This window comes from Akanthomyces muscarius, chromosome 1 (genome assembly GCF_028009165.1).
Source record: "Akanthomyces muscarius strain Ve6 chromosome 1, whole genome shotgun sequence".
Lineage (NCBI taxonomy): Eukaryota > Fungi > Ascomycota > Sordariomycetes > Hypocreales > Cordycipitaceae > Akanthomyces > Akanthomyces muscarius.
This window is the reverse complement of record NC_079241.1, coordinates 1,285,898-1,299,962: the sequence shown is the minus strand read 5'-3', so window position 1 is coordinate 1,299,962 and position 14,065 is coordinate 1,285,898. Positions and strand designations below refer to the sequence as shown.

The following is a 14,065-nucleotide window of genomic DNA, read 5'->3' as shown; positions in this document are numbered from 1 at the left end:
GCTGATGGCTGATGGTGGGCGGAGTGTCCAGGAGGAAGCGGTTTTATTACGATGTCGTTACAGGGTGCACTTGTTGCATCCGGCCGCTGTAGAACCCGCTAACGCCCGCTGTAAAATCACAGGCGAAGCTGGCAGAGTCGCTGTTCCGGCTTCAAACCGCCTCTCTTTACCTTGTGTCTTGTCCGTTCCTGTCGCCGATTTTCTCGGCTTCTTTCGCTTTTTTTCCTTTTACTCTCTCCTCCAAACCAACACACTGCCCCTTGGGGTCCTCAATCTGTTTTTCGTTTCTGCAGAGCCATCTTTACCCTGCAAGCCGGGGCCTGCATGTCTTGAGTGCCTTTTGCTAGAGTCGTCAGCATTTAGCAGCACTCTGCCGCAGTCATGGCACGACCACAGAAGATGGTCATAGTGGGCGCTGGCCCGGTAGGCTCGCTGGCCGCCTTGTATGCGGCTCAGCGAGGCTACCAAGTTGAGGTTTACGAGTTGCGCCCAGGTAGGTTCGACGATTAGCCCTCTTCAGCTTGTTGTGTTTCTCCTTTGTTCGTTTTTCTGACAATTATCAGACCTCCGGGACCCCCGTATCATCCCTCTCAACTTTACAAAGTCCATCAACCTCGCCCTCTCGGAGCGAGGCATTAATGCCATCCGCCATGCCGGAATGCCGGAGCTGCTTCAAGACATCCTCGGCGCGTGCGTGCCCATGCGAGGCCGCATGATCCACGGCAAGAAGCCCTCTGGCGCATTGTATGAAGTACCTCAGGACTTTGACGTCCATGGCCGAGTAAGTCATCTACGCTCTCACTCTCACTCTCATGTGATAGCCGACACAGTCCGTACCCGGCTAACAGGACCAACCACAGTGCAACCTGGCCATGGACCGTGGCGCGTTGAACGCCAGACTTCTTGATGCGCTCGAGGATCTTCCCAATGTCGAGCTCTTCTTCAACCACAAGCTGACCGGCGCCGATTTCCGCAAGCGCAAGGCCTGGATTGAGAACCGAGATCGGCTGTCGCCGAGCGGTCGCCCGCGCGAAATGGAGATTGACTTTGACATTATGCTGGGTGCCGACGGCGCGCACTCTGCTGTGCGCTACCACATGATGAAGTTTTCGCGCATGGATTACCAGCAGGAGTACATTGACACCCTTTGGTGTGAGTTTCGCATCGAACCCGGCGAGGCGCGGACCGATGGCTCCGAGACCTGGAAAATTTCACCCAACCATCTACACATTTGGCCAGGCAAAGACTTTATGTTTATCGCTATTCCTAGTGAAGTAAGTCCAGACTGATGTTCTCCTTGCGTCAATGCCATTGCTAACCCATCTAGGATGGCTCATTCACTTGCACGCTCTTCTTACCCGCCAGCGGTTTTGCCACCCTGGAAGCTGACCCTTCCGAGGTACCAAACTTCTTCGACGTCAACTTCCCGGGTGTAAGAGACCACATCTCTGATGCGTCCCTCATCGAGGCTTTTAACACGAACCCGCACCTACCCCTCATCAGCCTCAAGTGCAAGCCCTACCACTTTGGCTCCTCCGGCGTCATCATTGGCGACGCCGCACACGCCATGGTGCCCTTCTACGGCCAGGGCATGAACACGGGTATGGAAGACGTCCGTATTCTCTTTTCTGTCCTCGATAAGCACACGGCCCAGCTAGCCGAGACCAACAAACCCCTCGCGGAGGAGGAGTTCGACGAGGAGGAGGAGGAATCGTCCGTCGAGGCCGCTGCCGACCAGGCGCACGCGCAGGCCCTGGCCGAGTACTCGGCGACGCGCTGGGTCGACGCCTACACCATCAACGACCTCGCGTTCCAAAACTACGTCGAGATGCGCACGTCGCAGTCGACCACGTACAAGCTCCGCAAGTCCCTCGAGGAGTTCATGTCGCTGCACTTTCCCTCGTTTGGGTGGCAGACCAAGTACTCGCTCGTCGTCTTCAGCAACCGGCCCTACTCCGAGTGCGTGCGCCGGACCGACAGGCAGGGCCGCGTCTTGATGCGCCTCTTCAGCGGCCTGGTGACGAGCCCGTTCCTGGCGGCCGGCGTCTACCTCGCCTACAGCTACCGCCGGCCGATGAAGGAGCTCTGGCACAATGCGGTGGCTATATGGCAAATGATGTAAGATATAAAGGAAAAAATGGATGGTCATATTTTGCATTGGATTCTATTGCATCGACAGCCCACTCAGATAACTGTTCACTGTACAACACGCACTCTTAATATAGCACGACAGTCGGCACTACGCCGTTTTTATCTGTCTCGACTTATAAAACTCAAGAATTTGCTCTAAACGTTCTCAATTTCAGGAAAAAGTCATTTACAACAGCTCTTGCTATAAAGCGAATGATACCCAACAATATGTGTTGGTTGGTTGTTGGTTTTAGCTTAGTCATATACTCAGGGTGCCCCAAGAAATTTTGGCGGACCCTCAGGTAGGACATGCGACAGCATCCTTTTTGTACACCCCCGTCGAACCTCCAATTGAAGCTGCCCCACGAGAGCAAAGTAGCGCGTGAAGAAGCTACTCAAAGCTCGTACCCGACACGATTGTCCGCGAATCCCGTGGAAAAACACACACGAGCCACCGCCGGGAGCAGCACGCCCAGCGATCGAGCCCTCCCCCCGAACAGGAGACGCCGACTCCAACACCAGCGAGCTCCTCACGACGAACAAAAACTCGAGCCTTCAGTCATTGAAGCAGAGCTGCGCGCTTTACACTCGCGTCTTTTCATACCGATTTCCGGCTCGACGCAATTCTCTTCTCTATACCCTCAAAACGCACCCTCTCTCCCCACCACCACCCGCCCACCATGTCGCTCAAGACGCTCGTCGACATGTGCTCGCACCTGCAAAACGCCTCCAAGGCCAAGCTGGGCCTGACCTCGATCCGCAGCACCAAGCACAGCATGCACCTCGCCACGGCGCTGCACCGCGCCGGCTTCCTGTCGTCGGTGTACCGCGCGGGCCCGCACCCGCCGTCCGAGGAGGAGATGCTCAGCAAGCCCATGGAGCCCGTGACGACGGCCAACGTCGCCAGCCGCCGGCTATGGCTGGGGCTCAAGTACTGGGACAGCAAGCCCGTGCTGGGCGCGTGCCGCGCGCTGAGCACGCCGTCGCGGCGCGTGACGGTCCGCCCCGAGGAGCTCGCGCGCCTGGTCCGCGGCTTCCCGACCAAGCTCGCCGCCGCCGGCGTCGTCCAGGGGCTCACGCTCGGCGAGTGCCTGTTCCTGGAGACGTCCGAGGGCGTGCTCGAGGCGAGGGAGGCGCTGGCGAAAAAGGTGGGCGGCACGCTCATGTGCCGTGTCTCATAGACGAGAAACTGCAAAGTTTGGAGGAGGGTTGGAGAAGCAGAGCATGAGAGGAAACATATGGGCGGAGCGAGGATCAGCGTCATTTAGACTGCGCGATTTCAATCATGTATCATAGCTGTGTACAAAATCGGCAGGTCATTGTACGAATAGACATCGACATAAAAATACACCAATACATCATTATACTACAAAGCTAGCGATTCGCGAGGAGCACGAACTGCACGTTTACTTGTATTGTACAGCAATCGCTTGAGAATCGCTTGGTATTAAATGTGTTAAGTCGCCGTGTCTAACAGGGAATATTTCTACAGGTTTTTTAAAAACTTCAACCCCAAAAAGCCCTCGTGGGACATCGCCAGACACCAGATAAAAGCTGTCTGCCCAACACAGCCCAGCCCAAAAAGAAGACATGTAAAAAATCAAATGCAGCAATGCCACCGTTTGCTCTATGCAGCCGTGTCAGCATCCTCGCCGATGACCTCCTCGGCGTGCTCAGGGGTGGTTTCGGGGAGCTTGGGGACGGTCGAGGCAGGCTCAGCGTCGACAACGGGGTCAAGCTTGCTAACGTGGCCATTGCCAACAGCGCTCTCCTTGGCGGCGGGGTGCTCAACGACGGGCTCTTCGGGCTTGACGATATTGTCGAGACTGGCAGAGTGCTTGTCCGCCTCCTCGGCAATATCAATCGCCTCCTCAGCAGTCTCGACCTGGGCGGCTTCGAGAGCAGCCTCCTCAAGAGGCGCGGGCTCTTCCCGGGCATGGAGGTCCTCCTCGATGACTGGCTCTTGAATAATATCCTTTGCAACAAGCCCCTTCTCCTCGGCGACAGGCTCAGGCTCCTCAATCTCCTCAACGGGAGCGATTTCGTGCTTCTCTTCGACATCAGGGTGGGTATCTTCAATGGTTTCGGGCTCCTCCGCATACTCCTCGACAGTTTCAGGCTCAGCTCTAGTTTCGATCTCGGGCTCGATCTCGGGCTCAACCTCTTCAGCGGAAGCGGCTTCAGCAATCGTTGTGGCTTCGGGCTCAGGCACAACTGGTTCGGGCACCGGGTGAGCTTCGGGCTCAGAGGTACGCTCGGGCGCTGATCCCCTCTTCAATTCTTCCTTTGGTTCCTCGATTCCGAGATCTTGAAGCTTGTCAGCCAGCTTAGACGTAGCTGAGTCAGGAAGCACCTTGGAGGCAACAGCAGCAGCACCAGCGACAGCCGCGGTAGCCGCGGCCGCGGGCGCGGCGGCCGCCTTGGTTACGGAAGATGTCTTCTTCGTGGTTGGGGGCTTTGTCGCGGCTTTTTCAGCACGAGAAGTAGCTTCTCTAGAGCGAGCAGCAGAGCCGGCACGATTAGCCACTGGGCTCTTGACAGTGCGCTTCACGTTCTCGGCGCCAACATTCGAAGTGCGTGGTGCCGTCTTCTTTGGTGGAGTAGTAGGAGCACCCTTGTCTGTCGTCTTGCTCGATGACGCTGCAGTAGGACGCATCATACGCGCAAGGAACCCCTCGTCAACATGGCTTGCTCTCTTGCTAGACGCAGGCTCTTGTGGGGGCTTGCTAGTGGAGGGAACTCCAAGGCTTGGTCGTTGACGGTTTGCTACAGAGCTCTGGCGCTTCACAGGCTTAGAAGCAGTAGAGCTACCAACAGCATGCGCGCTGGCGGATTGGGGCAGATTCGACTGTCGAGCTGCTCCGCCCTTGTGGGCAGAAGCAGCTGTCGGAGCCATTAGCGACGACGGCAGATGGACGGGCTTCGTAGGGGACTTTGGCTTGGGTTTGACGAAGCCCGCGTCATTGGTTCCAGTCTTGACAGGAGCTGGCTTCTTTGCGGTGCCACCGGTAGCCCTTGTCGGTGCGACGGGCTTGGTGGCCGGTCGCTTCATAGGTTCTGTCTTGGATGCGGCAGGCTTGGTCGCTGTTTTGGAAGGTGTCACACTGGGACGTGAAGCGGCGGCGGGTTTGGCCGGAGTCGCATCCTTGGGTTTCGCGGGAGAATTGCCTGAATTTTCGGAGATGTTGCTGGGCTGCTCGGTGGCAACCTCAACAGCATCCGGAGCCTCAGGGATAGACTCGGCGGCGGGTGTTCTGACAGAATCGTCTTGGGTGGACATTTTGCTTCTTGTGCGATAGAGACTGGGCTCTGTGTCGTTGCTGAGACGTCGTCGGGAGACGCTGGAATCGCCGCTCTGGTCTCGTTTCAGTCCGATGCGGCCGTCTTTTTCTACGGCAACAAAGTTGGTTCTGATTTTTGAAAGAGGTCTGGGAGCTTCGGAAGTGGATGAAGCTGCTAATGGAGAGATTGTGTGTTAGCCCAGTGTACTGTACGCCAGCGATCAGGGTTTGGTAGCGCAGCAAGCGAGCAGCCGTCTCTGCGTGCCACAACCGAACCAACAATATGCATAACCCAGGCACCGATGCTGCCGTGGGGGCAATTGGAGTGTCGCGGCTTGATATGGGTGCCGGATGGAGATGCTGCTTGCGTGGGCGGCCAAAAGGGCAGTGGTGGTGCTGGGGTTGAGCCACCTGTTGGAGAGCGACCTCTGCTATCTGGCGGGCTGGAGTCGCCTTTGCTTTCAAACATGGCACGCAGGTTCTTGACCTGGCTCATGGCGACGATGGTGGACGTGGCGTCCTCGCAGGGACCCGCGAATTCGGTGCCAGACGATGCGTGATTGTGTCTATCCGGTATGCGGCGGGTATTGTGGTGTCTTTGGGAGGTGGGCACAGACTGGGAAATGAGGGGGGGAGAGGTGACGGTGACTCCAGTACACGGCCGGATATAGGTGAACAGAGTTAAGCCTACCGAGAAATGATGAACGGATGACAGGAGGGAGATCCAAGTTCCAGACAAGCTTCGGGAGCAAGGGATGCACGGCACGGAGGAGCGGTAGTGTGTGTGGGAGCGGTTTTGGAGTTGGCACGGAGTAAGGTCAGGTATCCGTATGGCGCGGTGAGATGCAGCCGGGTGGGTGCGGCGGCCTGGCCTGCAGGCGAGGGGAGGATATAATAAATTTACCTAGTGCAAGGTGGCGCGCCTCGACGCGGGTCACAAGCACCTGGAAAATCAGGGGTTGCTCAGTTGAGGCACCAGCGGGACAAGGGAGCCTAACTGAATACTCAGTAGGCTGACGGCAGGGATCTTCTTTTATTAGGTCAATTGCCCCGTGGGCAAGTGAGGTAATCGATTTAGCCGGGGCACAAATTAACGTCGAGCGAGTTGCTCTGGTAAATGGCAGTACAAAGTAAATACAGAGCACGAACTAGTACAGAGGCAAAAGAGGTTAACAAAGCGCGTCCGTCCGCTTGTGAACGAACCTTGGGCGGGGAACAATGGGCTCGGGTACCTGAATAATCGGTACCTAGGTACCTAGGTAGGTAGCTTGGTAGCCAAGGTGCAGGCCCAAACAACTGGCACCGCACTGTAACCGTCCCACGGCGACTGCACGGTCTGTGCCAATGCAGGTACTCCGCGTCCGCGTGCCTGTGCAACCGGACCTGCTGCCAGCTGACAACCCATTTCCCATTCATCGGCTTCGTTTGACTTTACATCTTCACTTATACCATCGCCATCAACATTACTGCATCCGTCTCCGTCGTCTCCATGTCTACCACAGATAATGCCGCCGCACATGTAAACAATACTCCAGTGGATCCGCCGTTTCCATGGCGCCCGCAAGCCTCCGCTGCCATGACTTTGTCCTGTTTCGAAGACGACGTCCCAATGTCTCGCAATTTAACCGGTCCTCCACTTGGCATTGTACAAGACAAGGTTAGCATGCCACGTTCCTGGGTCTCATTCTCGAGTTTATCAGTACGAACAAGACTTTGCATCAGAAAGAGGCGCACTGGCCAGAAGTAATGTTGAGGCTCATGGAAGCAGTAAATGAAAGCGTGCCCAAACGCATGACGACAAAGTGTTGCTACCCGGTGCTCGGCCTGCGTTCCGTGGATCAGCGTCCCGCAGCCAGCCAATAACCACGTACAGCCTGTTCTTCTAGCGATGCCCGGCCCCGAGCTAGATCCCGCCACATCGCGACCCCAAAGCTTTGCACCACTACTGCAAGGGCGCGCGCTGCCCTATGCACGATCCCCATAAGCCGCACGTCGTACAGTTCCACGCTGAATGCGGGTGCCTCTTCTCAGTTACGCTTGCTCGTCCGAACATGCGCCTTGTCTGCCCAATGGCCAGCGCATGCACAAAGGCCAAGACAAGCCCAGCCCAATTGGTGGCCGCCCAGGCTCGAAATTTTGGTGTCACGCTAACTGCACTTACACTCCCTCCAAAGCAATGAACAATGCCTCGGCCCGCACGAGTTTCCCTCTGTGATCCTGATTGAGCTCGACAACCCGGTATATGCAGCGGATGGCTATGAGAAAATTTGCAGCCCAAAGAAACACGAAAGGCTGCTTCCATTGTGAACTCAAACGCCGCTCTCGCCCGAACGGCTTGGCATATCAGCGCATATAGTCCGCCATGAGACCGCAAAAGATGCAGATGGTCAATACCTGCAGAACCAGCCCAGTCAGGACCACCTTGATCTCCGCCGCACTCGTGCCCTGCGAGCTTATTGTCAATGCGACGCGGACAGATTGAATAATCAGGGATGTTAATTATATTGGGGTAAAACACCAATACAGAATATTTGGCCGCACACGCGAAAACTCGGGGGCCAGGTCTTCGATCGTGTTGGCAAGGCTCATATATATGGCAGCGCAAGAGTATAGTGGCGCAGAGGTAAGGCAGACTACAGTCGCTCCCGATTCGCGCCACTTTGACAGACATATGCAAATTCTTGGAAAAGGCCTTACTTCTTAGTAGCATGGATGCTGAAAACTGAAAGGAGTTGCAGTACAGCGTGAGCTCCCAATGTAGTCGAGAATGCCCGAGATACAGCCAATGGCCACTGACACCGCAAAAACCAAGTCTGGTACTTTATGCGCTAAAGAATATGAATGAGTCCAGTCCTCGCAAACAAAGTAACGAATGCACTGTTGCAGCGAGACTAGGTCTGTATCGGTATACCGAGTACACAAGCGGACACAGCTCCAGAATGCAGTTGCCTCTCGGGCGGAAGACGGCAATGTACGGTGGGATCGGCGGGGCTGGGGTTGAACTTGGTCACATGCTTCATTTATGGTTAAAGCAAGTGGTAGAGTATAAGTTGTGCTAGTGTCCGCATTGCCGATACAGTTTACACGGTATAGTCCTCTGTCAATTGTACATGCTGGATGTTGGCCAACGTTTCTGCTCTGCAGCCGCACAGTCATAGGCAAAGTCTCAACGACACAAAATCATTGAAACACATCAAAGTAGCATGCTTTTTGATGGCTTTCCCGATCTGTACCATTGTTTCGACAAATATGGGTTGGCGATCAGATTGAATCCCATGTGCATTGATACTGTAACGCGGCCTTAGAAGCAAGATCGCATTTATTTAGCCATACAAGTTGATAGAAGACAGGTGTAATAATTCCATGCATCTGGATACAGCGAAGACTTCAAATGCGGACTGTATTTCTCATGCAGCGCAAGCGCCGATTTGAGGAGGAAACGCGGCCGTTACTCGTTAGCCCAACGTGAAGAAGACAAGATACTGACTTATTAGTCCTGCAGGGTTGGTCCTGCGCCGAGGTTGCTCACTTGTCGTATATGAGCTCAGACTACACAATAATATATGTGTAGCGCCAAAAATCTTCAAACGGTGGGTTCGAGTTCAGACCCTGTGCGTACTGCCAATTTTTGGTGTATGAGGTCCCCGTGTTTGTTGGAAGAGGACATGGCCCGGAACCAGGACCTCACCCGACTCCGCTGGGCCGGCACCGGCAGCTCTGAGTGACGACCAGCGCCAAGGCGTTGATGCAACTGCTGCCAAATAACATGGCGATGCAATGGACACGAGAAGCTATTGAGATAATTACACCATGAGGTGTGTGATTGCATTCTTGGATTCGGTCCGATGAACCTCCACAAGATCATAGTTAGATCTAGTTCTGTCATGAGCCGCTTGTAATTTAGTCTGGAGAACGGCTAGCTGTAAAGCAGCAGCAGGCTGCTTACCAGCAGCATCGCAGCTGGAAAACTGCCGCATAGGCAAGAAGCAAGCAATTAATATATGGCTTGATATGATACACATGCACATCATTTAAATAGATGAATTTTTTTCATTCACATGCATCTCTTGCAGTCGATTGAAGCTTACCTAACGGTTGCGACAGGGTCTCTGCTCCACAGCCGGATCCGAGGTCGGCAGCCGAGGGGGAAAAGTCAATGGTGACATTTTTCTACGAATACCGAAACACCTTTTTTTTCTCTCTCTGTAGCTCAACACACCTGGTCTCTCGATTCAAGTCAACAGCAGCCATGTCTCTCCGCACTCTCCGAATCGGTACGAAAAGTCTCCTGCCCAGCATTCCCCTTCTCCGAGCATTCAATTTCACACAATGCCGAACAGAGTAAAATATCGCTGACACTGCTCCTCGCGTCACAACAGGCCTCATCCCCGGCGATGGCATCGGCAAGGAGGTCATCCCCGCGGGCCGCCGCGTGCTCGAGGCGCTCCCCGCGGCGCTGAAGCTCAAGTTTGACTTTGTCAACCTGCAGGCGGGCTTCGAGACGTTTGAGCAGACGGGCACCGCCCTGCCCGACGCGACCGTCGACACGCTGCGCGGCGAGTGCCAGGGCGCGCTCTTCGGCGCCGTGTCGTCGCCGACGCACGCCGTCAAGGGCTACTCGTCGCCCATTGTCGCGCTGCGCAAGCGCCTCGACCTCTACGCCAACGTGCGGCCCGTCAAGACGGTCCTCACGGCCGCCAAGCCCATCGACATGGTCATTGTGCGCGAGAACACCGAGGACCTCTACGTCAAGCAGGAGACGACGCGCGAGACGCCCGAGGGCCGCGTCGCAGAGGCCATCAAGCGCATCTCGGAGCGCGCCACGTTTCGCATCGCCACCATGGCCGGCGACATTGCCGTCCGCCGGCAGAAGCTCCGCGAGGCGGGCGGCGCGAGCATCCACAAGAGCCCCGTCGTCACCATCACGCACAAGTCCAACGTCCTCTCGCAGACGGACGGCCTGTTTCGCGAAATCTCGAAAAAGGCCCTCGCCGACGCGAGATTCTCGTCGGTCAAGGTCGACGAGCAGATTGTCGACTCCATGGTGTACAAGCTCTTCCGCCAGCCCGAGGACTACGACGTCATCGTCGCGCCCAACCTCTACGGCGACATCCTGTCCGACGGCGCCGCCGCGCTCGTCGGCTCGCTCGGCCTCGTGCCCAGCGCCAACGTCGGCGAGGGCTTCGCCATCGGCGAGCCCTGCCACGGCAGCGCGCCCGACATCATGGGCCAGGGCATCGCCAACCCCATCGCCACGATCCGCAGCGCCGCGCTCATGCTCGAGTTCCTCGAGGAGCCCGAGGCCGCGGCCAAGATCTACGCCGCCGTCGACGCCAACCTCGAGGAGGGCAAGCTGCTCAGCCCCGACCTGGGCGGCAGCGCCAGCACCGAGCAGGTTGTCGAGGACATTCTCCGCAGACTGTGAGTGTGAGACTTGCAACAGCTTGTCGTGTATTGGAGTAGAAAAATAGGTCAATAAAAAGCGATATACTTTTGTGTAAAAGCCAGCTTTCAAGTTTGTCTCTCCCGCACATTGGTCTGAACAGTGGTAGCAATTCTTGTGTATAATGTTTCTCTATTGTAGTTCTATATGCCACAATATCCGACTCTAATTTGGCTTGTGTTACTCCCTCCGAAAAAAACCGTTATATAAAGTACAAATTTCAACTTTTGGACGAGAGAAGGGTTATTTCTGTGAATCGTGCAACTTCTTCTTCTTTTGTACAGCCCAGCGCCATAATGGTACAAGTTGGAGAATCTGAGCGCTCTGTTCGCAGCTCAAATTTCCAGCAAAAACACAACTCTTGATTTCGTTTACTTTGAACGCTTCGCGTCGAGCTCAGCCTCGTACTTGGCCACCAGCTCCTTTTGCAGATGCGGTGGCGCGGGGGCGTAGTGGCTAAACTCCATGCTGAACTCGCCCTTGCCCTGGGTGGCGGCGCGCAGCTGGGAGCTGAAGCCAAACATGGCATTCAGGCTGCAGTCGCAGGTGAGGGTAAAGTCCTCGGTGCCAATGTCGGTGTCGTGCACAATGGCGTTGCGCTTGTTCATGAGCATGAGAATGGCGCCCTGGAACTCGTTGGGCGCGGTAATGGTCGTCTTCATCAGCGGCTCGAGCACCTGGCCACCGGCCTCGGGGAAGGTCTTGCGGAAGGCCATCTGCGTGGCGAGGCTGAAGGCGTGGTCGGACGAGTCGGTAACGTGGGTGGCGCCGTCGTTGATGATCATGCGGGTGCCGATGACGCGGTGGCCGAGCAGCGGGCCCTTGTCGGCCGCGAGCTCGAAGCCCTTGGCGCAGGCCGTGAGGAACTTGTCGGGGATGGTGCCGCCGACGACCTGGCTCTCGTAAAAGTTCTCGCTCGGGTCGTCGTTGGGCTCGATGTAGCCGACGACGCGGGCGTAGTCACCAGGGCCGCCCGACTGGCGCTTGAAGAGAAAGTCAAAGTCGGCGTGGCGGGAGATGGTCTCGCGGTAGGCGACGCGGGGCTGGCCGGTGACGCACTCGGTCTTGTACTCGCGCTTGAGGCGCTCGACGTACACCTCGAGATGGAGCTCGCCCATGCCGGAGATGATGGTCTCCTCGCTCTCGGCGTCGACGTGGACGCGGAACGTCGGGTCCTCGCGCTGGAAGCGGTTCATGGCCTTGGAGAAGTTGTCGGCGTCGGTGGTGCGCTTCGGCTTGATGGACAGAGACATGACGGCGTCGGGAACAAACATGGACGTCATCGTGTACGGCAGGCCGCCGTCGGTGAAGGTGTCGCCAGAGGCGCAGTCGACGCCAAAGACGGCGCAGATTTCACCGGCGCCAACCTCGCTGACGTCCTCCATCTCGTTGGAGTGCATGCGGACGATGCGAGGAATGCGGACCTTCTTGTCGGTGCGGCTGTTGAAGAGGTAGGTGCCCTTGTTGAGGGTGCCCTGGTAGACGCGGATGTAGGTGAGCTGGCCGTAGTTGTTCTCCTCGAGCTTGAAGGCGAGGCCGACAAAGGGGAGCGAGTTGTAGGGCACGAGCTTGACCGTCTTTTCGTCACGGAGCTTGTCGAGCGCCGTGTTCTCAATCTGGCCCGGGTTGGGCAGGTAGTCGCATACGGCGTCGAGCATGGGCTGGACCGCCTTGTCGGCGAGGGCGGAGCCCATGACGACGGGCGAGAACTTGCGGGCAATGGTGGCGCGGCGGATGGCAGCCTTGATCTGGTCAATGGTAGGCTCCTGCTCCTCGAGGAAGATTTCGGCAATCTCGTCGTCGACATCGGCGAGCTTCTCAATCAGGACCTGGCGCTTCTCCTCGACGAGATCCTGGAGGTTGGCGGGGATCTTGTCCTCGATGCGGATCTTGGTGCCGCGGGGCGCCTCAAAGTACATGGCCTTGCGCTCAATCAGGTCCACGACGCCCTGGAACTCGTCCTCGGCGCCAATGGGGATCTGGATGGCGGCGGCGGGCATCTTGAGCTTGGTGTTGATCTGCTCGACGGCCTTCCAGGGGTTCGCGCCCATGCGGTCCATCTTGTTGACAAAGGAGATACGGGGGACGTCGTAGCGCTTCATCTGGCGATCGACGGTAATGGTCTGCGACTGGACGCCGCTGACAGCACACAGAATCATGACGGCGCCATCGAGGACGCGCAGGGCACGCTCAACCTCGATGGTAAAGTCGATATGGCCGGGGGTGTCAATCAGGTTGAAGTGGTAGGTCTCCTCTTTTCCGTCTTCCGTCTTTTTCCAGTCGCAAAAGGTCGCGGCGGACTGAATCGTAATGCCCTTTTCTCGCTCGAGATCCATAGAGTCCATCTTGGCGCCGACAGAATCCTTGCCGCGGACTTCGTGGATCGCCTTGATTCGGCCGGTGTAGAATAGAACGCGCTCGGTGACAGTCGTCTTGCCGGAGTCAATGTGCGCCTAGAAGCAATGTTAGAAACTACAACTCGGTGTGATAGGGTTCCCAGGGGTTTCGGGCACGTACGGCGATACCAATGTTTCGCACTCGGGAGAGGCGAGCAGCCTCCTCGCCGGACATGTTGGCGGCGACGTACTCGGGTGTCAGACTGGCAGCATCTTCTTGCGCCTTCTTCAGACTATGCAATTGAATCAAGTTAGTAGCCGCAGCCAGACAGGTATTGCATACACCAGGCCGAGGACGAAATACTCACGCATCTTGCGCCGCTCCGTGGCGGGTGCTGGACTGGCTGAATGCGCGCCGGGCGTTGAAAGGCGCTCCAGCGACCTTAAAATCACGGAACCCGGCGGAGGCTCTCGAAGAATCAGAGATCAGACGGCAATTAAGCCATCTGACAGAGCTGAGAACCCTCATGTTGCGAAATTGTCCGCAACCAAAATGATTGTCGTGCTTGAGAGCAGTGGCGCCAAGTCCCTGGAAACTTTTTTCTGCCAGGGGAAGCGGCAGACAGGCCACTCCATCAGCACTGCACGTGCTAGCGCGACAGCACTACCTCGTGAGAGAGAAAGGCTGAACATGTCATGCAGTTGTAATAAAAAGGATGAAAAGGTGAGTTTTGAGGTAATAATTGTACCGCTAATTCATATTCATCTATCTTTGGAAATAAAACGTGTATCTATATTGCGATGCATAAACCAACATTTTTACGTAAAAGCCCAACGCCGGCAAGTCTCGCTCCACGACTAGGACTGGATATACA

The 14,065-nt window shown here is 56.4% G+C and overlaps 5 protein-coding genes across 6 annotated transcripts; 3 read left to right on the top strand and 2 right to left on the bottom strand.

The window, feature by feature from the left end:
• Positions 1–381: 381 nt before the first annotated feature.
• On the top strand, positions 382–2,122 carry LMH87_005379 (uncharacterized protein; the record flags this gene model as incomplete). Its single annotated transcript, XM_056203089.1, has 4 exons — positions 382–493; positions 564–781; positions 861–1,274; positions 1,328–2,122. 4 exons carry the CDS (start codon positions 382–384, stop codon positions 2,120–2,122), a joined length of 1,539 nt encoding a protein of 512 aa, XP_056058583.1.
• Positions 2,123–2,810: 688 nt separating this feature from the next.
• Positions 2,811–3,311, top strand: LMH87_005378 (uncharacterized protein; the record flags this gene model as incomplete). The annotated part of the gene is made up of 1 exon (XM_056203088.1): positions 2,811–3,311. The coding sequence occupies one exon, from the start codon at positions 2,811–2,813 to the stop codon at positions 3,309–3,311; it is 501 nt and encodes a 166-aa protein (XP_056058582.1).
• A 446-nt stretch (positions 3,312–3,757) lies between these two features.
• Positions 3,758–5,907, bottom strand: LMH87_005377 (uncharacterized protein; the record flags this gene model as incomplete). Of its 2 annotated transcripts, none has more annotated exons than XM_056203086.1 (2): positions 3,758–5,586; positions 5,823–5,907. In XM_056203086.1, the coding sequence occupies 2 exons, from the start codon at positions 5,905–5,907 to the stop codon at positions 3,758–3,760; spliced, it is 1,914 nt and encodes a 637-aa protein (XP_056058580.1). The 2 variants fall into 2 exon arrangements, with proteins under 2 accessions (XP_056058580.1, XP_056058581.1); XM_056203087.1 differs by having other exon boundaries at positions 3,758–5,583.
• A 3,753-nt stretch (positions 5,908–9,660) lies between these two features.
• Positions 9,661–10,836, top strand: LMH87_005376 (uncharacterized protein; the record flags this gene model as incomplete). The annotated part of the gene is made up of 2 exons (XM_056203085.1): positions 9,661–9,685; positions 9,791–10,836. The coding sequence occupies 2 exons, from the start codon at positions 9,661–9,663 to the stop codon at positions 10,834–10,836; spliced, it is 1,071 nt and encodes a 356-aa protein (XP_056058579.1).
• A 389-nt stretch (positions 10,837–11,225) lies between these two features.
• LMH87_005375 (uncharacterized protein) lies at positions 11,226–13,719 on the bottom strand (the record flags this gene model as incomplete). Its single annotated transcript, XM_056203084.1, has 3 exons — positions 11,226–13,307; positions 13,372–13,483; positions 13,559–13,719. The coding sequence occupies 3 exons, from the start codon at positions 13,717–13,719 to the stop codon at positions 11,226–11,228; spliced, it is 2,355 nt and encodes a 784-aa protein (XP_056058578.1).
• Positions 13,720–14,065: the final 346 nt, after the last annotated feature.